This window comes from Oncorhynchus nerka, linkage group LG6, assembly GCF_034236695.1.
Source record: "Oncorhynchus nerka isolate Pitt River linkage group LG6, Oner_Uvic_2.0, whole genome shotgun sequence".
Classification (NCBI taxonomy): domain Eukaryota; kingdom Metazoa; phylum Chordata; class Actinopteri; order Salmoniformes; family Salmonidae; genus Oncorhynchus; species Oncorhynchus nerka.
In genome coordinates, this window is record NC_088401.1 from 25,517,610 (window position 1) to 25,541,471 (window position 23,862).

At 39.7% G+C, this 23,862-nt stretch overlaps 1 protein-coding gene and 1 long non-coding RNA gene across 5 annotated transcripts in view; one reads left to right on the top strand and one right to left on the bottom strand.

Moving 5' to 3' along the window:
* LOC115130243 (uncharacterized) overlaps nucleotides 1-22,355 on the bottom strand; it is a 44,354-nt gene extending 21,999 nt beyond the window's left edge. The window contains exons 1-4 of one of the 4 annotated variants that reach the window (XR_010464070.1): nucleotides 22,207-22,355; nucleotides 21,076-21,141; nucleotides 10,415-18,193; nucleotides 8,532-8,683 (exon numbers count right to left, since the gene is read on the bottom strand). This is a non-coding gene — a long non-coding RNA (uncharacterized LOC115130243). Of the gene's footprint in view, nucleotides 1-8,531; nucleotides 8,684-10,414; nucleotides 18,194-21,075; nucleotides 21,142-22,143 lie in introns of all 4 variants that reach the window. The other 3 variants (XR_010464069.1, XR_010464072.1, XR_010464071.1) reach the window with 3 other exon arrangements.
* On the top strand, nucleotides 1,557-18,018 carry LOC115130238 (myosin-7-like). The gene is made up of 40 exons (XM_029661160.2): nucleotides 1,557-1,616; nucleotides 1,746-1,791; nucleotides 3,539-3,747; nucleotides 4,097-4,240; nucleotides 4,332-4,488; nucleotides 4,574-4,601; nucleotides 4,694-4,799; nucleotides 4,927-5,019; nucleotides 5,565-5,628; nucleotides 5,719-5,817; nucleotides 6,509-6,612; nucleotides 6,710-6,848; nucleotides 6,950-7,068; nucleotides 7,250-7,399; nucleotides 7,485-7,655; nucleotides 7,798-8,107; nucleotides 8,221-8,294; nucleotides 8,490-8,695; nucleotides 8,796-8,919; nucleotides 10,465-10,601; nucleotides 10,690-10,945; nucleotides 11,183-11,425; nucleotides 11,590-11,766; nucleotides 11,877-12,022; nucleotides 12,098-12,188; nucleotides 12,281-12,670; nucleotides 12,776-12,902; nucleotides 12,998-13,116; nucleotides 13,210-13,406; nucleotides 13,586-13,769; nucleotides 14,135-14,300; nucleotides 15,442-15,566; nucleotides 15,658-15,966; nucleotides 16,076-16,279; nucleotides 16,384-16,680; nucleotides 16,825-16,929; nucleotides 17,047-17,142; nucleotides 17,238-17,372; nucleotides 17,652-17,700; nucleotides 17,889-18,018. The coding sequence occupies exons 3-39, from the start codon at nucleotides 3,547-3,549 to the stop codon at nucleotides 17,670-17,672; spliced, it is 5,814 nt and encodes a 1,937-aa protein (XP_029517020.2). The 5' UTR covers nucleotides 1,557-1,616; nucleotides 1,746-1,791; nucleotides 3,539-3,546; the 3' UTR covers nucleotides 17,673-17,700; nucleotides 17,889-18,018.
* Nucleotides 22,356-23,862: the final 1,507 nt, after the last annotated feature.

Genomic DNA, 23,862 nt, shown 5'->3' on the forward strand with positions numbered 1-23,862 from the left:
AGAGTCACAAGCTTGATGTAGTCATTGCGTGCTAGGAACATGGGACCAAATACAAACCTTTTGACTACTTTATTCATAAGAATCTTTTGGGGTGTCAATAATAGCGGACCCCACTGTACATTATCCTCAAGGGAAAGAATAACGTGCCAGCGAAAGTATTGACTTACAAAACGTTGCTTCTTTTAAAGTCCATATTTGAGAGAGAGAGAGAGAGAGAGAGAGAGAGAACTATTTGTTTTTAGCCATCTACTGATATAGTTTTAGGGTAAAAGGTCACACTGTTTTTTCATGATCAGTGTGCATTTCCTCCTGTAGTGACAGGAATTCATTTCTCGACAGCTGGGAATTGGACACCTAACAGTATCACTGAGAAGTAGCATGTGGAAGCTAATTAGGAAACATTGAGGCTGAATGCTCAAGGTGTGAAAGCTGTAGGAGTCAAAGGTGCTCCTCTATGTCTAAGGAGGGGAACTCTGGCGATGACAACCACTATATTGTCACCTTGTAGACAGCTTGTAGACAGCTTCACACTCACACATTGACAGCTATCTTGACCTTTTACGGTGTGTTGCTACAAATCAAAGACCTGATGCCCCTTGGGTCAGCACCTTATATAGTATTCTACCCAGGCTTTTCTGACCTGATTAGCCAGCACCGTATACAGGTTATTAGAACAAAAAAAGGTAGAAGTGACATCCTAACATTTATAACGTAAGTGTTTTTTCTTAACATTTAATTTTAAAACATTAATATTCCTAACGTACATTGAGTCCCTCTAGCATGAGTTTCTTGAGGAAAGTGACATGTATTACTCAATGTATGGCTTTAATTAATTTACTTATGTGCACTTCATATACTGTACACCCAAAGAACAATTTCACAGGGTTATTTTTGTCCTCAATGACAAAGGGAAGGAAACAATGCCACGTCAACAAGTCGAGGTCTAGTGTTATACTTACAATAGCTGTTACTCTTGGTGACAATAGATGTGAGAGTGACCTTGTCTTGGTGAACAAAGGACAGCTGCACTTGTCTGCATCATAAGAACTCTATCATGCAATTAATTTACACACTGCAACAACACTTTCTCATGTCATCTCGTTTACTCAACGCAATGTTGTAGGAGTAGCAAGACTAAAATCCCCAAGTCATCACAAAGAGCAATGAATGGGGGGACGGGGGGGAAGGACAGGGGGAGTGCAAATCTTGATTTTTTTTGTTGACATATATTACTACAAACTGTTTTTGGAGCTAACTTACTTCGTGTCATTGCACATTAATACATAATTTGATGAATTCCCATTGGTCAAACATACATGCTTGTAATGTTTAGATGACTGCAGTGCCTGAGACTGCCCTTTGATCAAGTGGGCTTTCAATGCAGCCAATTTCTCCCCTCCTCTGCCCTCCCTGGAATAGCCTGTTACAACGAGCCTGATAGGTCAAAGAGGTATACACCTCTAGCCCCAAATACAGCCCTTTTGAAATAATCAGTCTAATTTATGTCATGACATGAACCATCTCCATATAGGGCTGAGCAACACTCTTTATAAAGAGAGATGGAGACCAGGGGGAGTCAGATCAGGGGAGACACAAGGCACCGGGACATCCTGAAGGTAAGCATATAGAGGCAGTCTGCTGAGGAGGGCAAAGATAATCATTATACGACCTAACAATAGTCATAACCACACATAGCTGGTCAGTTGACTGATATTTGTCTTGGTATTTGTCAATTTCATTCTCAGTAGAGATCTTTTCCACCAAACGTATCCAAGGGGTGACCAACAACAGGTAAGAATCATAATCTTCTAAAATAAAGGCTCTACCAGCCTCCTAGTGGTTTGTGTGAAGTATATAACTGCGTTTCATAAAATGTGTATATTAATGCAAAAATATATCTTTTGTTGTCTGTACTCATTAATCCAGTAAACTTGTTTATGTGGCATAATACATATTTCCTGTATAGTAATTACGTGTTGTCAGTGTCATCACTATCACAAGCTGTAGATTTCAGCTACAGTGGACCTAGTCACTTTTGTCTGCTCTGAACCTCACAAGTTTTGGTTAATATTTAATGTGCTTTTGGTTTACTGACCTTCATATTGTTCAGATAAACTCTTATTAATCTATGACTCTAAATCTGGTAGCCTACTGGTGTTCTGCATCAACCCTCGTGTTTCTTTAGGCTTATAATTAAGTTTTATTGGCCTGCCATGACCATTATACTACTCATATAGAGTATATACAAGTACCTGACAAAATAATGGAAACACTTGAGTAAATGAGGGATAGAAAGTGTATTGAAAGCAGGTGCTTCCACACAGGTATGGATCCTGAATTAATTAAGTAATTAACATCTCGTCATGCTTAGGGTCATGTAAAATTATAATGGGCAGGCCATTATTTTGGCTACCGTGGCCATGCCCCCATAGGATGACAATGTCCCCATTTCAAAGGGCACGAGTGGACTCTGAATGCTTTGATGAGCATGAAAACGATGTAAACCATATGCAATTGCCGTCTCAGTCACCAGATCTCAACTAAATTGAACACTTATGGGAGAGCTTGGAGCGGCGCCTGAGACATCGTTTCCACCACCATCAACAAAATACCAAATTATTGAATTTCTCATAGAAGATTGTTGTCATATCCTTCCAACAGAGTTCCAGACAGTTGTAGAATCTATCCCAACATCTATCTATTTAACCAGGCAAGCCAGTTAAGAACAAAATCTTATTTACAATGACGGCCTGCCCTGGCCAAACCCGGACGACGCTGGGCCAATTGTGCGCCGCTCTATGGAACACCCAATCACAGCCAGATGTGATGCAGCCTGGATTAGAACCAGGGACTGCAGTGAGATGCAGTGCCTTAGACTGCTGCGCCACTCGGGAGCAAAGACACTAAATGTTGGTGTTTCCTTTATTTTGGCAGTTACTTGTACATACAGTCACACTCATATCTAATGTTCCAATTCATTTAGGTCTTTGGGGTAACATTTATAAAAATGTTTTGTTGTTGATGTATGAAGGGACAATCAGGACAAAGGTCTAATTTACACTGAATTCCAAAACTGGTTCCAGAGAACAGTGAAATACAGCCCTGGGACCCTAAATTTGACGATGTATTTAATATGATATAATATTAGTGCTTTACACTGATATTAGGTTATTACCACAATATGCACGGTTCCCTTTGTCATGAACAGAATAAAATGTCAAACTATCAAAATATGGTTGATATTGTAAAAAATACTGTAAAGTATGAAGATCTAAATGGTTGCTGTTTCTTAAGTTTGAGAAACGTTTGTCATGAGAATCCTGGCATACAACACACCATGGCAACAGTGAGAAACCAGCCACATGGAAATCTGAATTTTAGCTAATTGAACCTAATAATAATAATAATAATAATAAATAGAATATACAGTACATACACACTATCCACAACAACAAATACATGGTATTATTCCAACTCAAACCTGGTACTGTGTGTAAAATATACATATGTATTCAATGCTCTGTTCCTGCCTTCACAGGTTTAAGAATGGGGGACACATTGATGGCAGAGTTTGGCGGTGCAGCTTCCTTTCTGCGTAAATCAGACAAGGAGCGTATGGAATGCCAGACTAGACCCTTTGACATAAAGAGAGAGTGCTATGTGCCTGACCCTGAGGTAGAATACGTCAAGGCCACAATCACCAGCAGAGATGGGGCTAAAGTCACCGCTGAAACGGAGTTTGGAAAGGTAAATATTCTGTTGAAAAGCATTTCTGAAAAAATGTGACCTGGAAAATGGATACCTGGAAAATCATAAAATAATACATGTTTCTACTAAGAACTCTATGACTGATGAACAATTATTTATAAACTGAATTGAGTTATGCACTGCACTGTTTAGTATAAAAAATCTTACAAGAGATACTAAAGCAGAATCCTTTAAATCTTTGACTTTCATGTAAATCAGGCATTACATGTAAATGGATGATTTCTGTAAATTCTATGTTGTGTGTAATATCAAGTTAGGGTCTGTCTCAAAGTGAATAGCTCTGCACCTTGAAAATGACACAGAACTATTTCATTTGCCTATCTTTCAGACTGTTACTGTGAAGGAGGACGACGTCCACCCCCAGAACCCGCCAAAGTTTGATAAAATTGAGGACATGGCGATGTTCACCTTCCTGCACGAGCCCGCTGTGCTGTTTAACCTCAAAGAGCGTTATGCAGCCTGGATGATCTACGTAAGTAATGACCTGTCTGCTAATATCTCCATTAAATCAATCATTCATTCAAATGAATTAAACTAAATATGCATCCCCTTGTCTTCCACAGACCTACTCAGGGCTGTTCTGTGTCACTGTCAACCCATACAAATGGCTGCCAGTGTACGATCAGTCTGTTGTCAATGCATACAGAGGCAAGAAGAGGACAGAAGCTCCTCCTCACATCTTCTCCATATCTGATAATGCTTACCAGTACATGTTGTCAGGTAAAATATAACTTTTCCTTTTCAAATATATAAATCAAATGATATTTGGATAATGTCACATTTACTGATAATTCTCTTTCAACAGACAGGGAAAATCAGTCTGTCCTTATCACGTAAGTACATCAACCAAAGGCTATATCCATTTGAGACTATTAGAAATTAAGAGAAATTCTGAGACATCAACATTTGTATTTTTAAATCCCAGTGGAGAATCCGGTGCTGGAAAGACTGTTAACACCAAGAGAGTCATCCAGTATTTCGCCAGCATTGCTGCTGTTGGCGGAAAGAAAAGTGCCGCGGAAGAAAAAAAGGTCAAATTGAATGCAAATGAAATATTCTTCATGGCTTGATGGGTATATGTTGACAAAACCCAATTTTATTCATAGAGTATTGTTTTTTATTGTATCATTTTAATACTGTATTGTTGGTGAGTTGTAGGGGACCCTGGAGGATCAAATCATCCAGGCCAATCCTGCCCTGGAGGCTTTTGGTAATGCCAAGACCATCAGGAATGACAACTCCTCCCGATTCGTAAGTTTGGTCTTTGTTTGTGAAATATTATTCAAATCTTATTATACATGTTCAGTGTTTCCCCTATATGGACCACCACTACAAAAATATATGTAATTTAATATATACACTACCGTTCAAAAGTTTGGGGTCACTTAGAAATGTCCTTGTTTTTGAAAGAAAAGCTCATTTTTTTGTCCATTAAAACAACATCAAATTAATCAGAAATACAGTATAGACATTGTTAATGTTGTAAATGACTATTGTAGCTGGAAATGGCAGATTTTTTATTTATGGAATATCTACATAGGCGTACAGAAGCCCATTATCAGCAACCATCACTCCTGTGTTCCAATGGCACGTTGTGTTAGAGTGGAGAGAAATGTTTTTAATATGATATTTGAGTGAGAGTGAGAGTGACTGGCCTCCATCCCTATCAAAGTTGCCCATTCCTGCATTACACCATGCAACCTCAAGTGCACCTAAGGTATTCAAAAAGAAAACAAATACTACTTGAACCCAGATCTGTTGTGCTCTGTAATTTCTGCTTTGACCATAATTTACAGGGTAAATTCATCCGAATTCATTTTGGAGTCACTGGGAAGCTTTCTTCTGCTGACATTGAGACTTGTGAGTACAACACTCAATTTGCTCAGGAATGAACAGATCTATTTGACAGGAAACACATTAATACCAAAATAACTTTTCCATACTGATCAGATCTTCTGGAGAAGTCACGTGTCACTTTCCAACTCAAGGCTGAGAGAGACTATCACATCTTCTACCAGATCCTGTCCCAAAAGAAACCAGAACTGCTGGGTGAGTTTTGAATCATCAAACTGAGTAGGGTTGAGGTCAATTCTGGATTCAACTGAAAATTTCTGATGAAATCAAATGAAAATATTATGGTGCAGGCCCAGGCCTAGGCCTTGTGCTACTCCCATTCCCAGGCCTTGTGCTACTCCATTCCCAGGCCTTGTGCTACTCCCATTCCCAGGCCTTGTGCTACTCCCATTCCCAGGCCTTGTGCTACTCCCATTCCCAGGCCTTGTGCTACTCCCATTCCCAGGCCTTGTGCTACTCCCATTCCCAGGCCTTGTGCTACTCCCATTCCCAGGCCTTGTGCTACTCCCATTCCCAGGCCATGTGCTACTCCCATTCCCAGGCCTTGTGCTACTCCCATTCCCAGGCCTTGTGCTACTCCCATTCCCAGGCCTTGTGCTACTCCCATTCCCTACCGTAAAACACAATGTCGTATGATTTATGTTGTAACATTTTCTTTGTATATAAAAAAGTTGCAATTATTAAAATGTAATTTAAGCAGACAACATAACACATTACAATCTCCAACAGTTTATTTTAAATTATCCTGTCTATTTATAATATTACAGTTTTCTTTTTGCAGAAAGCAATTTTTCTAATGGACCTCAACCCTAATACTGAGTATATTATGATATGTCCTATACCACAGCATGAACACACATAAACTGAGCTGTTCAATTATTTTCAGAAATGCTACTCATCACAAGCAATCCCTATGACTATGCCTTCATCTCCCAAGGAGAGATTGCTGTAACTTCCATTAATGATGCAGATGAGCTAATGGCTACTGATGTGAGTAATATATCTATATACTGTATATGCAATAACATTTCACTTGTATCCAACTCCTTCTCCAATACAAAACAATGGCCTTTTATTTCGGAACTAGGATGCCTTTAATGTGCTTGGATTTGCCCAAGAAGAGATTAATGGCATTTATAAGCTGACTGGTGCCATCATGCACTACGGCAACATGAAGTTCAAGAATAAGCAGCGGGAGGAGCAAGCAGAGGCAGATGGCACTGAGGGTGAGTGCTGAGGATTTAAAACCTCTCACTTCATTATGCAGTAGTGAAAATCTAAAATCAGTTTGATTGCCTCTTCCAATCATAAAACTTTGCCTTTCCAGATATTGACAAAGCTGCATATCTGATGTGTCTGAACTCTGCTGACCTGGTCAAGGGGCTGTGTAACCCAAGGGTCAAAGTTGGAAATGAGTGGGTCACAAAAGGTCAGAATGTCAACCAGGTGAGTCTTCAACATTTAAAAAATAATATTCAGCATAAAACTTGTCTATGTTCATACCTGTAATTCCCCATTGAACATGCTTTCTAGTCCAGGACTAGGCCTAATCTGTGTCAGGGAAACTGTCCCTTAGTGTTTATGTTGAGGCTATGTTGAGGTAATTTATATTCTTAATATTTTGTAGGTGTACTACGCTGTTGGTGCACTGGCAAAGAAAATTTACGAGAACATGTTCCTCTGGATGGTGATAAGAATCAACCTTACTCTGGACACTAAGAACGCTCGCCAGCACTACATTGGTGTGCTGGACATTGCTGGCTTTGAGATCTTTGATGTGAGTGTTTGATGTACATTTGATAAAAATGGAATCTAGAACATTACAGCTGACAAAATAAAGTAACTGTGAACTTCTATTTCAGTTCAACACCTTTGAGCAGCTGTGCATCAACTTCACTAATGAGAAGCTGCAGCAGTTCTTCAACCACCACATGTTTGTGCTGGAGCAGGAAGAGTATAAGAAAGAGGGCATCGTCTGGGAGTTCATTGACTTTGGCATGGACTTGGCTGCCTGCATTGACCTCATTGAAAGGGTTGGTGTCTTCAGTTTTGCAGTAGTTGATATGACCTTAGTAATATTTGATATTTTAAAGGCAATCTTTTTAAATGTGCTGATATTTAATCACTATGCTTTTCCGTTAGCATTAATTCATTTGTATTCATTCCTTCCACTAGCCCATGGGTATCATGTCCATCCTTGAAGAGGAGTGCATGTTCCCCAAGGCCAGTGATTCTACATTCAAAGCAAAGCTGTATGAAAACCATCTGGGCAAAAATGCATGTTTCCAGAAGCCTAGGATTATTAAGGGTAGACCAGAGGCCCATTTCTCCTTGGTTCACTATGCTGGCATTGTTGACTACAACATTGGTAACTGGCTGGTGAAGAACAAGGACCCCCTGAATGAGACTGTGGTTGGACTGTTCCAGAAGTCAAGTCTTAAGTTCCTGGCCAACCTCTTTGCAAACTATGCTGGTGCAGAAGGAGGTACTATGTGTTTATATCTGCAAAGACTACAACACACTCAAATAAATAACAATCCACAGTATATGATAGTAGTAATACAAGTATATTTAAATAATTATTTCATTGTCATACAGCACCTGAAGAAAAAGCGGCTGGAGGAAAAAAGAAGAAAGGCTCTTCCTTCCAGACTGTGTCTGCATTGCACAGGGTAAATCTGAGCTTAAATCAATATGTTTTTGATGTTTTCACATGGAAGATTATTAACAGATGTATTACATTTGCACAACATTTGAGATGCCAGTATGTTGTGGATTAGCATGTTAGCATTAAATGCCACTGTGACTTGTGAGTTACTTGGAGGCTCATTCAATGATGGAAAATTCTACATTTGTCATACTGACAGGAGAACTTGGGTAAACTCATGACCAACTTGAGGTCTACTCACCCCCACTTTGTGCGTTGCATCATCCCCAACGAGACCAAGACTCCTGGGGCCATGGAGAATCCTCTGGTCATGCACCAGCTGCGCTGTAACGGTGTGCTGGAAGGCATCAGGATCTGCAGAAAGGGCTTCCCCAACAGAATCCTGTATGCCGACTTCAAACAAAGGTAAAAAAGAATGATGCGTTTCATTTTCAAAATAAAATAAACCGTTTACCTCTTCAGGTCTTCCATTATATAAGATCATTTCTTTCTGATTTAAATTCAGATACCGCATCCTCAATCCAAATGCTATCCCTGAGGGTCAGTTCATTGACAACATGAAGGCAGCTGAAAAACTCCTGGGCTCTCTGGACATTGACCACACCCAGTACAGATTAGGACACACTAAGGTAAGTTATTTAAATAGATGAAAAGAAATAAGACCTGTTGGAAAAGGATGGAAAAACAGCAGCAATTATCGGTTCCGATTAGTATATTAACAATACACCACCACCTGGCCATCATACCATTGATCATGCTTATATCATGCAAATGGGTCATGTCAAGAAATACACATTTATACTTGGTATAGTGCCACAAGCTAGTAGATCCAGATCTACAGTAAGCAATTGAAAGCATAGTGGCCATGATTTTTGAAATAGACTTCAGTGTTAATTTTGTCAGCTATTTTGGATTTAGTTTTAGTCTTAGATTTTATGACTAAAATACCTTTTAGTCTTAGTCCCATTTAATAATTTCACCCTTCTTAGTTTTAGTTATCAGTCAACTAAAAATCGGGACAATTTTAGTCTTAGCCCCAGTCATTTAATCACATATTATTCTGTGTATTATTTTTCCATTAAATAATGAACATTGACCTTCCATCATGTGGATATTAAGATAACCTTGTCCCACTAGGTCTACCATTCCCTCATATTGCTGGCATAATGATATTGTGGCAGATTGTAACCAATGCCAGCCATGATTTACCATATAGCCAAGGCTACAAAGCCAAGGCTACTGAAAGACGTTAATTCTGCCAATGAGAGGATTGCATTAAAAAGTGCAATATGCAGAAATCGCTCTGCCATTTCTTGGTTGCTAAAATTAGTTCGCCTAATTCCAATTTATGTCACAATACAAGCACGTATAGTGTAGAGAATCATTGTACTATCTAAAACACTGAAATGTATTTTCCATAAGCAAACATATTGTATTTTCAGCTGTTTGAAGCTGGTGTACAAAACCGAAAGTAAAAAGCAAAACTTAAGAATGGGAAGCATATGAATAGGTCACATAGAACAGATCTACTGCTTCTTAGACTTGCTTCAATGAGAATGACAGATCTATAACTAACATTTCTATGTGAATTTGGTCAGGATGCCAAAAAAGTTACACATTGCAGCTTTAAATCTTCTGCAAAGGCATGAATGTTTATGATTGGACAAAACAGATGAAAAGGAGCTTCATGTCAAATTGAATGCTCATTAGTCTCACATGAAATTCAAGTCTCATCACATTTTTATCAACTAAAATAAATACAAATTTGTTACAGTTGGATAATTTTTTCATGGCATCTCCTCATCTCGTCGTTAGTTTTCTTCAGGGAAAATAGGTAATTGACAATATTTTTTGTCATAGTAATTGTTAACAGAAATTAACACAGTTAGACTTTATGTATTTATTTTTAAAGATCTTGCCAAAATGTGTAATTCTCGGTCAACATGCTGGGACTAAAGTTGTAAAATCAATTGCACATAAGAGGGCCAACTTGTGTTCAATTTGTGACATTTTTGTACAGAGACAAGAAATCAGCAATCTAAACATGACTACCAAGTCTTGTAAATCTGGGGGCTACCTCATTTAAGTTATTTATGGTCAACTGGCAGAAAAATACAATCCTACCAAATATGAGACGATCCAAGCATCACATTACGGCCTTTGTGTATCTTTAGGTGTTCTTCAAGGCTGGTCTCCTGGGTCTACTTGAGGAGATGAGAGACGATCGTCTCGCTCTTATCATCACTGGCTTCCAGTCCAGATCACGTGGTCTACTTGCTAGAATTGAGTTCCAGAAAATGGTTGACCGCAGGTTGGAATTAGAATAAACAAAACTTCTGCAGACAATATACTGAAGGTGGAAAAGGTTTTATAACACGCCAATTTACCTAATTTTACAGGGATGCCTTGCTTGTGATCCAATGGAACATTCGTGCCTTCATGGGTGTCAAGAATTGGCCCTGGATGAAGATGTTCTTCAAGATCAAACCTCTGCTGAAGTCAGCAGAGACTGAGAAGGAGATGGCCAACATGAAGGAAGAATTCCTGAAGCTTAAAGAGGCTTATGCTAAATCTGAAGCTCGTAGAAAGGAGCTGGAAGAAAAGATGGTGTCCCTTCTCCAAGAGAGGAATGACCTGCAGCTCGCTGTCCAAACTGTGAGTAACATTAACTGCATTGCAGTTGCTGCATTCACATCCTTTGTCAAAATGGTATTTCCTAGTTAGCTATTAGCTCTAGAGAAATTGAAAAAGAGAGAGAGAAGAGACATGATTTGATAAATAGATACGCACAATGAGCATTTGTTGATCATTTGTAGTGTTCAAATATTTTGTCACCAAACTTTTGAGCTTTGGAGAATTTGATATACTCACAACATATTGACACATTGACAGTCAGAAGACACTATTGGTGATGCTGAAGAGAGATGTGAGGGTCTGATCAAGAGCAAAATCCAGCTTGAGGCCAAAGCCAAAGAGCTGACAGAAAGACTGGAAGATGAGGAGGAGATGAATTCAGAGCTAACTGCTAAGAAGAGGAAGCTGGAGGATGAGTGCTCAGAACTCAAGAAGGACATTGATGATCTGGAGCTCACTCTGGCTAAAGTGGAGAAGGAAAAGCATGCCACAGAGAACAAGGTACACGCTTATCTTTATTCTTGTGTTGTTAAAACTTCATGTGCCGGAGTCTGGTGTAGCGGTTTCAGCTCCCGACTCCGGACCACACATGCCCCCTTAGTTCGAGCCAAACTCAAATTAATTGGTTTGGAGTTAAGTGTAATGACACTGTTCCTTTTCCAAAGGTTAAAAACCTGACTGAGGAAATGGCAGCTCTGGATGAAATCATTGCCAAGCTGACCAAGGAGAAGAAGGCTCTGCAAGAGGCTCATCAGCAAACGCTGGATGACCTGCAGAGTGAGGAGGACAAAGTCAACACGCTGACCAAGGCCAAAGCCAAACTGGAACAGCAAGTTGATGATGTGGGTATCAAATAGTAATTCATAAAAAGTACAACAAAATTAGTAATATCCTAAAAATATGCAACAGTAAATTGCTTACTATGAATATTGTTTAATATATCCTTTATCAGCTTGAAGGGTCTCTGGAGCAAGAGAAGAAGGTGAGAATGGACCTTGAGAGAGCCAAGAGAAAGCTGGAGGGAGATTTAAAGTTGACCCAGGAGAGCCTAATGGACCTGGAGAATGACAAGCAGCAGCTGGAGGAGAGAATGAAGAAGTAAGATCACAACCCATAACATCTCATGAATAGTTATTTTACAGAAAGTGCTAAAATGTCTAATTTACTTATCAGGAAGGACTTTGAGATGAGCCAACTCAACAGCAAGATTGAGGATGAGCAGGCCATGAGTGCCCAGCTTCAGAAGAAACTGAAGGAGCTGCAGGTATTTCAATAGCATCGTTGAAAAGGGAATCCTTCTGTTACAATTGTTTATGTTCTGATCATACCAGAATATTTGAATTCCTACCATTTAAGGCCCGCATTGAGGAGCTGGAGGAAGAGCTGGAGGCTGAAAGAGCTGCCCGTGCCAAGGTGGAGAAACAGAGGGCAGACTTGTCCAGAGAGCTAGAAGAGATCAGTGAGAGGCTGGAGGAGGCTGGTGGAGCCACTGCTGCCCAGATTGAGATGAACAAGAAGAGGGAGGCTGAGTTCCAGAAGGTGCGCAGAGACCTTGAAGAGGCTACCCTGCAGCATGAGGCTACAGCTGCCACTCTGAGGAAGAAAAATGCTGACAGTGTAGCTGACCTGGGAGAGCAGATTGACAACCTTCAGAGAGTGAAGCAGAAGCTGGAGAAAGAGAAGAGTGAGCTCAGGCTGGAGCTGGATGATGTGGTCTCCAACATGGAGCAGATTGTCAAGTCCAAAGTATGTGGTATTATTGAGCAATCTATAAAATGTATGTTTTTTCTCGACATTTTAAAGAAGAAATTTAGTGATGCTGTTCTGTATTTTTTTAAACTCTGTTTTTAGACAAACCTGGAGAAAATGTGCCGCACTCTAGAGGACCAGATGAGTGAATACAGGACAAAAGCTGAGGAAGGACAGCGATCCATCAATGATTTCACTATGCAGAAAGCAAAGCTTCAAACTGAGAATGGTACATACAGTATATTAACAAAAAACCTGATCAGCCGAAATGAATAACCACAGTATGTAATATCATTGAAAATAATTTGAATTGAATGAAAACAGGTGAATATGCCAGACAGTTGGAGGAGAAGGACTCTCTGGTCTCTCAACTGACCAGAGGTAAGCAGTCCAATGTTCAGCAGATTGAAGACCTCAAGAGACAACTTGAGGAGGAAGTCAAGGTATTGATACAACAAATGCAGTGTCCTTTATCCAACTACTATCTATCCTCCAGCATAATTACATAATTATCCTTTTTTAAATTTCCTTACCAGGCCAAGAACGCACTTGCCCATGCAGTGCAGTCTGCTCGCCATGACTCCGATCTGTTGAGGGAGCAGTATGAGGAGGAGCAGGAGGCCAAGTCTGAGCTGCAGCGTGGCATGTCCAAGGCTAATGCTGAGGTGGCTCAGTGGAGAACCAAGTATGAAACTGATGCCATCCAGAAGACTGAGGAGCTTGAGGACGCAAAGTAAGGATGTTTTATTACTTTCTCTTACTTTTCAGGCTATTGAACCTTGGCTGAAAGAGCGATACACAAAAGTACATGACGAATGAATAATAAGTTGAATACCTGTTAAACAATCACTATATATCAGGAAGAAAAAAGTCAGATGTTCAGAAATGTGTTTCTCATCTATGTCAATCTAGGAAAAAGCTGGCTCAGCGTTTGCAGGATGCAGAGGAAGCTGTGGAAGCTGTAAATGCTAAATGTTCATCCCTAGAGAAGACTAAACACAGACTCCAGAATGAGATTGAAGATCTCATGGTGGATGTGGAGAGATCTAATGCAGCTGCTGCCTCTCTGGACAAGAAGCAAAGGAACTTTGACAAGGTAAAAAAAAGAAAACATTTTGGATACGCAAACCATAGGAGGCTTCAATACAGTACGAGGGGCGGCAGGTAGCCTAGTGGTTCGAGAAGTGGGCCAGCAAGAAGGTTGATGTTGAGTGAGCTAGCAACCAGAATGTTTCTGGCATCATCTTACACACTACCATCGCTTGTTGTTGTCCAATTGAGCAAGGCACTTAACCCCCTATAATTGCTCCAGCTGTAGTGCGACTGAAACATTGCTTCCAGCCCGTGTGTGTCTTGAAGGGTTGGGTTGTGAGTTCTCTGTAAGTTAATGGACAATAAAGTACATTGTATCTTAATTATATACTGTATTCAAACTACCTAAAATACCTGTATGATTTCCAGATCCTGGCTGACTGGAAGCAGAAGTTTGAGGAGTCTCAGACTGAGCTGGAGAGCTCCCAGAAAGAGGCCAGATCTCTCAGCACTGAGCTCTTCAAACTCAAGAACTCTTATGAGGAGTCTCTGGATCATCTGGAGACCATGAAGAGGGAGAACAAGAACCTCCAAGGTCAGACCATGAGCATTATTAGCCTATATAATTTAGTCAATGAAAGATCGATATGTAATAGAGATTATGCGTGTGAATGTTTAAACGTTAAAACGGAATTGGGATCGTTGAAGTTAAGAATAAATCCACTAACAAAAAACATTTTTTTGTGTGTTTTTCCCCCACAAAATTAAAATCACAGTGCAGTTATAACAAAACATATTCTTTGCCAAACTAGACGATAGGCTATAAAGACCTGGGTTTTGTTGTGTAATTTAAATAAAACCAGAGGGGGAAGAGTCAAATTTTAGGCTACTTTGGTAAATGTACAGATTACCAAGACATATGACAATGGCCATGTCCTCTCTCTCGCTCTGGCTCGCTTGCTGTTGCTCTTTGCTAATGATACAAATATGTGTTCAGTCTTCCCGGTCTGTTGCGTGTAGAATGTCCTAGCCTATTGCAAGCCAAGAAATTGCGAGATACAGCTTCCATTTGGAGATAAGGCTTTTGATTACCCAATAGATAGGCCAAGTGCACAGTTCTGACTGTCTGCATGGTGGCCGACCTGCCTATACTGTGCCCCTCCCCTCCTTCTCCGTCCCTCTCTAGCTCGCTATAGAAAATGTGAGTGTTCTCGATAGTACGGCAACTAATCTCCTCCATTCCATTCCAAAAATACTGAATTTTAGGAGTTGAGGAGTCGCGGAATCTAATCTTGACACTCACAAATGGGAGTCGACACGTGGACATGACGTGCAAAGAGTTGAGGAATCGATTATTTTGGAGTCGACTCTCCACCACTAAATCATCGTCATTAACAGTTGGAAAGATGGCAAAGGCAAGAGACAGCAGTGAAGTACTATATGGCAATACTTTGACAAATGAAATGAGATGGTGGTGAAATGCAAACTTTGCAGAGTAGAATTGAGGTACAGTAATGGTAGTACAGGTGCTATGCCATCTGAAAGGGACGCACCGTGAGACCCAAACCGTTGCTGGCAGCAGCACAGCTGCAGTGTGAATTCACATGGAATTTTATGCATTTAAAAAAAAATGTTTTAACGGATTAAACATTGGGATTTTCCCCCCATTTGCCTCACCCATAATCAACAATAGTTATCACAAAATTATTCCGATGTACAATAATATTTTTCCACAGAGGAAATTTCTGACCTGACGGAGCAGCTTGGTGAAGGAGGAAAGAGCATCCATGAACTGGAGAAGATCCGTAAACAGCTGGAGCAGGAGAAGGCTGAGATACAGTCTGCTCTAGAGGAAGCTGAGGTGAGAATAGAAAACATTTACAGATAGTTTATTGTCCAGATAACATTTTATTTTAAGATTTTACAAACTATGGGTGGCTGTGTTCTCATAGGCCTCCCTAGAGCATGAGGAAGGCAAGATCATGAGAGCTCAGCTGGAGTTCAATCAGGTGAAATCTGACATTGAACGGAAGCTGGTGGAGAAGGATGAGGAAATGGAGATGAATAAGAGGAACCAGCAGAGAGTTGTGGATACCCTGCAAAGCTCCCTGGAGTCAGAGACTCGCAGCAGGAATGAAGCTCTCAGGCTGAAGAAGAAGATGGAGGGAGATCTCAATGAGATGGAGATCCAGCTCAGCCAGGCAAACAGGCAGGCATCCGAGGCCCAGAAGCAACTTAAGGGTCTCCATTCCCATCTGAAGGTATTACTTCCACACCACTGAATTAAAAACATTGCTTGTGCCTTTGGATAAAGCCAAACCACACTGTGAAACAAGAAAATAAACATAGTCAAATCTATTCTCTCTAAAGGATTCTCAAATGCAGCTGGATGATGCTCTTCGTAGCAATGATGACCTGAAGGAGAACATTGCCATTGTGGAGAGACGTAACAACCTGATTCAGGCTGAACTGGATGAGCTGAGAGCCCTGGTGGAGCAGACTGAGAGAGGCCGCAAACTGGCTGAGCAGGAACTGCTGGATGTTAGTGAGAGAGTTCAGCTGTTGCACTCACAGGTAAGACAGTAATATAGAACAATTAGGGTTCTCCTTAAATATCTGCTACTTGAGGTATGTAGAGGTAATATACAAATAATTTGTCATATATACTGTATGTGTAGAACACCAGCTTACTGAGCCAGAAGAAGAAGCTAGAGGGCGACACATCCCAGCTTCAGAATGAAGTGGAGGAGGCTGTGCAGGAGTGTAGAAATGCTGAGGAAAAGGCCAAGAAGGCCATTACTGATGCTGCCATGATGGCAGAAGAGCTGAAGAAGGAGCAGGACACCAGTGCTCACCTGGAGCGCATGAAAAAGAACATGGAGCAGACCATCAAGGACCTGCAGCACCGCCTGGATGAAGCTGAACAAATCGCCATGAAGGGTGGCAAGAAGCAGATCCAGAAATTGGAGGCCAGAGTGAGTGTCTAAGCTACATTCTCTTCTATTAATTCAATGTCACATTTCATATTTCTAGTCATATTTGTAGCTTCAATATTGAAAGTAGTGATAACTAACAAAATAAATGTACATGGTGTGTTAACATCGATCATATCTTTCAAGGTGAGAGAGCTAGAGACTGAAGTGGAACTGGAGCAAAGGAGGAGCAGTGATTCTGTGAAAGGAGTCCGTAAATATGAGAGACGCATCAAAGAGCTCACCTACCAGGTACATTGTTTTAATCTAACAGTGCACAGTTAACAATTAACATTAACATGCTCAGAATCAAATGTAAGATATATACAGTATATGACAGTATATTTCTTCCCTTCTTTTTGGGTGCAGACTGAGGAAGACCGTAAGAATTTGAGCCGCCTGCAGGACCTGGTGGACAAACTGCAGCTGAAGGTCAAATCCTACAAGAGAACTTCAGAGGAGGCTGTAAGTAACCTTCTATCATCCATATGTTGCATATTTAATTCTCAAATTGTTTTGTTTGCTAGAAACCTTTAAATAATATTTTTTTTAAATCACAGGAGGAACAAGCCAATTCCAATTTGGGCAAGTTCCGTAAGATTCAGCATGAACTGGATGAGGCAGAAGAGAGGGCTGATATTGCTGAGTCTCAGGTCAACAAGATGAGAGCCAAGAGTCGTGATGCCGGTTCCAAGGTCAGTGAAGTTTCTGTTTCAAAAGCCTCAACTTTCTGGGAACTGGGACTCTGTTTAATGGTCATTTCAATTCTCGATATTAACTCATTGATTCCTGAAGAAAATAAGTAATAGATGCATAATCTATTACATTGTTACCAAGTAACTATACATACCTGTTGAAGTTCCTTATTGTAAAATTTCAACAGGAAGACACGGTATACGGCAATATAAAATGTTTTTCAGTACACAGTAAAATGTTCTAATAATCAATCAATCCATCTATCTTCCCTGACACAGAAAGGAAAGGATGAGGAGTGAGTCCAATAGTTGTGATGCTGGCTCCCAGGTCAGTTCTTTTAATTAAAATAATAATATTGGTTATAATTTGCAAACTCATCTCAAGTATGATGACAGTCCCAAGCATTTTATGTCCAATAACCATACTATCATTCATATAACAATAAATTGAAATATTGTTTTTTTGTGTTTACAATAGTTTATTACATTTTAACCTTCATCCATCTTGTGTTACAGAAAGGACATGATGAAGAGTGAAGCTCTCGGATGGACCTTTCTGAAAATCTCCTGACTGTAGTGCTTTAGTTGTTTCTCTATTCTCCATGTAACATGAGCAGAATAAAGAATAAAGTCAAGTTAAACAGCCCCTCTGTGTATTGCTTGATTCTATTATGAACAGGTATGGAATCCACTATTATTTAACAAAATTAACACGGGTTTTCATTGAATATACTGATAACTTACCTCACAGAGAATCATGACAATAGACAAATATCTCTCACTTTTTCATCTGGGGGTGCTTCTGAGCCAAATTGGGTCCCCTAAATGAACAGATATATTGTTCAGAAAATACCTATATAGACAGAGAATGAAACACCTACCCACAACCATGAGCAATATCATATTTTGTTGGCACAAAAGTAAGGATTTGTGTGGTTTAATAAGAAATGGATTATTTTTAGGTCATTGTGGCGGCAGGGTAGCCTAGTGGTTAGAGCATTGGACTAGTAACTGAAATGGTTGCAAGTTCAAATCCCCGAGCTGACAAGGTACAAAATCTGTCGTTCTGCCCCCGAACAGGCATTTAACCCACTGTTCCTACGCTGTCATTGAAAATAAGTGTCATTATTTATTTTATTTATCTGTTATTTTACCACGTTCTCATTTGCAGCAACGACCTGGGGAATAGTTACAGGGGAGAGGAGGGGGATGAATGAGCCAATTGTAAACTGAGGATTAGGTGACCGTGATGGTTCGAGGGCCAGATTGGGAATTTAGCCAGGACACCGGGGTTAACACCCCTACTCTTACGATAAGTGCCATGGGATCTTTAATGACCTCAGAGAGTCAAGACACCCGTTTAATGTCCCATCCGAAAGACGGCACACTACACAGGGCAGTGTCCCCAATCACTGCCATGGGGCATTGGGACATTTCTTTTTAGACCAGAGGAAAGAGTGCCTCCTACTGGCCCTTCAACACCACTTCCATTATAGAACGCTTGTGGATTTATATTAAGAAGCAAAGTGAAAACAGCATTGTTGTGATCAACATTGGTGCAAATGCTGCATTGACCATGCAGACTGAACACAAGTGTCTCGTGGTTGCAGTGTTGCCAACTCCTCAGTAAGCAAAGTAGCTATTGGCTGTCCTAAAAGTCGCTAGAAGTCACTAAATGACATCATCACCCACTTTGCATAATTGGCAAAGTGCATGTAATTGTGATGGATGCTGTAGGAGAGAGGAATAACATCGTGGGGGAGACAAAAAGTGAGTAAAAAACACCCTAAATATGTTTAGAACTACAAATGCCGATTATTGTTTTTTTTATGTCATAATTCCAACCCTCATCCTTTATCCAGGCGTAGGACCGGCAAAAGTGATTTTTTATTTAATTACATTTTTTAGTTTTTTTGTTAAGTTTTCTTAATTTGGTTTGGTTTTTAACCTTAAGGTCCACAAGTCACAGTAAAACATGAATTTTTTAAAAACATTTTTTTGTATACAATCTACATTAACCATCTAAATGGACCAAAAAGAGACAATAGAAAAAACTATCAATGGCAATGTGAGAAAATTATGGTAACTAGTCTGGCTCTAATTCAGGTTAATCGTTTAAAAAAAAATGTAAGCCAAGTAACTTCATTACTTAATGTATTGATTTTATACCAATTCTGGGGTCAATTTAACTAATAGTTCATGTTAAGATTGGTGAAAAATTGTCATCTTTATTTTCATAATATTTCACATTGTTTGTCTGCATAATTTACTTGAGACATAGTCTACTTGATCAATAATTATTGCTCTAGTATCTATGACATCTGTAGTGCCACCAACTGGTCTGGTGCAGCCATCTAAAGTTTCCAGTGAGTATATATCCACTGAAACTAATTTAAGACAAGTACCATGGACCTACATTCCACATTTACTGTCAATTGGTCCTATGGTTCATGAGAAGAAATTTGGCATATTTTAGCATATTAGCGTACGTGCTAATACGCATCTACTGGTGTAGTGTGGACGTATTTGAATGCATCAATGTTCTTTCCTCAAACTCTTTAGGGACTATTGTGATGAGTCCAAAGAACACATTTGTAGTGACTCTGACTTTTAGTCGATGAGAAGAAGATTTATGATTATTTTATGCATTAGCGTTACACAGTCAAAAAAGTGAAATGTGAATAGTTTCCTCTTTTTTAAAGACATCAATGCCAAATGTAACATGGATCATCATGGTAATTCATGTCTTTGATTACCCTAAAATGTTTCAAGTTGATAGGCCATTGTGGAGTTGATTTACAAAGGATTTAAATGGACACAAAATATGTACTGATTTATCAATTAATCAGCCATGTCTTAACCAATGCCTTACATTTTCTCAAACTAAGTTAAGAGATGTACCATGGGCCTCCATACCAAATTGGTGATATTTGGATTTACGGTTTATGAGAAGATGTTTTTCAAAGGTTTTCAAACATTGTAGGACAATTTATCCTGACGGGGTCCTTGAGACAGATTTGTTCACCTACATACAAAGTTTCAAGTTTATAGGTCAAACGGGGTGACAAATATGCAGGTTTAAGTTAGACTGCTTGTAACAGCGCCACCCATAGGCCAATTGGTGCCATTATTTTAGATCAAGTCACACATGGTCTATGTTTGAGTTATTTGACCACGTCAAGGAACAAATATATAAGAATACCAACAGGTTTCACAGATTCACGGTAAACCCCTAAATAATATACAAAACAACACAAACATAAAACACAACAACAATCCTCAGTGAAGAGGCTTCAACAACGTACTTTGGAGCAGTTCCTCCTTGAGATAGGTTGAGTTGCAGCAATTAACCCCTGACCTAAAACTTAACCATTTGCTTGCTGTTGTAGCCCCCTGCCCTCAAGCTTAGAATCCACATTCCCATCCTCAACTATGTTTCAATCAAACACACCAACTGGTTCTCGTAGTGAATGCTTCTCAGAAATGTTTACTCTCTATGGCCTTGACAATCATGCATTGGTTACAGTAAACTTAAAATAATTAATACATTCCCTCCATTTATTTTTAGTGATGCTTTTGTTCAAGGATGAACATTGGCCTAATTATTATAGTAATGATCTTAAATTGCTTTGTTTATGTGTGACCAAATTTCAGTAAACAGACATTTTTATAGACCACCAGCTAATCTCAGAAATCAATGTACCTCACAAGCTGTCCATCTCAATGAGAGAAAGGCACTCAGCAGGAATTTCACTGGGTTATAGTTGTACTGAAGGACAAAGGGAGGGAAACAATGTGGCATAAACAAGACAGAGTTAAGGTTACACCCCCAAGCCAACAACTTGAGAGACAGCAACAGCCACACCCCACTTATTAGAATAGAAAACAACTTTATTGTCTGTTAGAGCATATCATTTACATATGTCTTCTGCTCCGTTCGAAACCCCCAAAATGTAGATTTAAATTCTAAATTCACTAGGCTACATATGTATGATTTTCACACCTCCTACACATATTTAGGTAATAATATCACAACTGTGTCTTGTATTCTGCTTATTATATAGGCTAATGTTGGTTCTTCTCTATCATTTTCTTCATTGGACTTTGGAAAGACGCCAATTAAAATGTAACTATGAGTAATATAATTGTTGCATATTTGGGGGGTATTTAGGCTGGTCGTTAGACAAGGCTTTCTAGCTGAAAAAGGAACAAAAACTATTAAGTTCAATTTTATTTGCATAAAAAACAGTTAGCCTTATCTGTTGTCTTTCTAATTGCTTACATTTTGTGCATCTTAACTTTGAATCACTCAACATCAATAACTGACACAATTGGGATTTTAATTTAATGTACCCTTATTGTGAAGTGTTACCACATTAATACTGAAATACCGTAACATGTTTTTTTATATGCAAGAGTTTAAAGTGTTATACTTAACTACTGATACATTAAGAAACAACACGCTAATAGTTCATCTGTGTTAACTATAGGGAAGACTGTGATGTGATCTCTTGGGCTGCAAACTGTACTTCGTACCAAGTCCAGCTGGAAACTCACAACAAATGATCTACACCAAAAATGAGATTGAAGCGAGGTCTTATCAAATCAAGGCTATTTTCTCAGTCTTTCGTATTCTGACTATGACACGAATTTCCTATATGATAATAATATCCACACAAATTTCTTAAAAGATAATATCCCTGCACCTGCACATTGAATACAGCATGCTGACAGTCCAGTAGGACTAACAGATAATGTAATTATGACTTACCTTGGTCAGTGCTGATTCTGTTGCCAGAGGAAGATTTGTGGAGGCTACTCCTGCATCACTAACCTATATCTTTCTTTCACCCCCTGTCAGGGAACCCACGTGCCTTGGTGAGGGAAGAGATGGTCTTAGCCTGGGGGAGCAGTAGAGATGGCCTGGCAGTCTGTCAATATATGGAGACAAATGACAACAGAAGAATAGGTTAAGGTGAATCCATGTGTTGAAGTACATCAAGCACGACACACGGCAGCTGGGAATGGGATCCTTAGCGAGTCATTGAAGGGCAGGGGATGGTATGTTCAGCTGTGGAAGCTAATTGCAGAACCTCAAGGCTGAAGCGAGGACCAAGGTGTGAAGTTGTAAGAGTCAAAAGGGCTCCAAAATGCATTATACTATACAGGGGTCATATGCACAGGTCTTGAAGGAGGTAACACCATTTCCAGCTATGTCACAAGTACATCATCACCTTGTTAACAGCTTCACACTTCTTGATCTTTAACAGTGTGACACTTACAAATCCAAGACCTCATGTCCCTTGTCTCAGCACCTTATCAGATATTCACTCAGTCTAATTGAGAAATACACAGGGGCTACGCATGTTTTTGGGTATGCAATGTACTAAGAATGACTTGATGCAAACTTTACACAGAGGACACTAATAAATAGAAGGGGGAAAAAACAAAAGGCTATTCACCAAGATTTCAATAGCATATTGTTTTTGAAAGCGTTCCCAGTATCTGACATGTTGGACACTGATAAACATCATGTACCCTTTTTTTAGGAGCACTGATAGTAAATTGGATATTTTTGAATGAATTATGTGTAAAATAAACAGTATCTTCTGTTTCCAACTCAGGTATGACGCGTCTGGGTGAAAGTTTTGTTAACAACTCATGAGGTAAATGGAGTCCCCCCTTCCATTTGTGGCCTGGAATTATTTATGTGAGAAGGCTGCAGCTATTACAATGTCAGATGGTGAGGCCCACACATTCAAGCACATTGAAGTGCCTCATGGTCAGTTGAAGGAATCCAATAACAATTTCACAGGTTTATATTTGTCCTCAAGGATAAAAAGGAGACAATGCCACGTCAACAAGATGGGGCCTAGGGTTATGCTTACAGTAGCTGGGACTCTTAATGACAATGGAAAGGAAAGTGACCTTGCCTTGGTGAACAACTGACAGTTGCAGTTGTCTTGCAATGATTTCACACCATGTATGATGACTTTCTCATGACATCCAATTACATTAAGCAAATCACAACACAAAGACGTTCTAGTTTGTTCCCAAACATGTACTAGAACATAACACTCAAAACTAACCTCCATTAAAATCAACTCCCCCTTACTAAATTCAAGGGATTTCCAATGATCAAACATACAATATTGGTATGTGTTGGATGTCCATGGAGCCTGAAACTGCCCAATAAAGGAGGGTGCTAAAATGGGCTCTGAAATGTCATAATGTCGTCATGTAGCCACCTCATCTGGTAAAGTGACACAAAAAAGGAATTATAGCAAAGGGTGATGCTCTACATGCACCCTGGGTTTTTGCTCCCCTTCTCCCTCCTTATTGATGGCCTGCTGTTACAACACGTCTGATAGGTCTGAGGTGCACACCTCTACTTCCCAAATTTTGGGATCTAACTTACTTTCTGTCATTTCATGTTACATACATCATTTGATTAATTCTCATTGGTCAAACATACATGCTTGTAATGTTT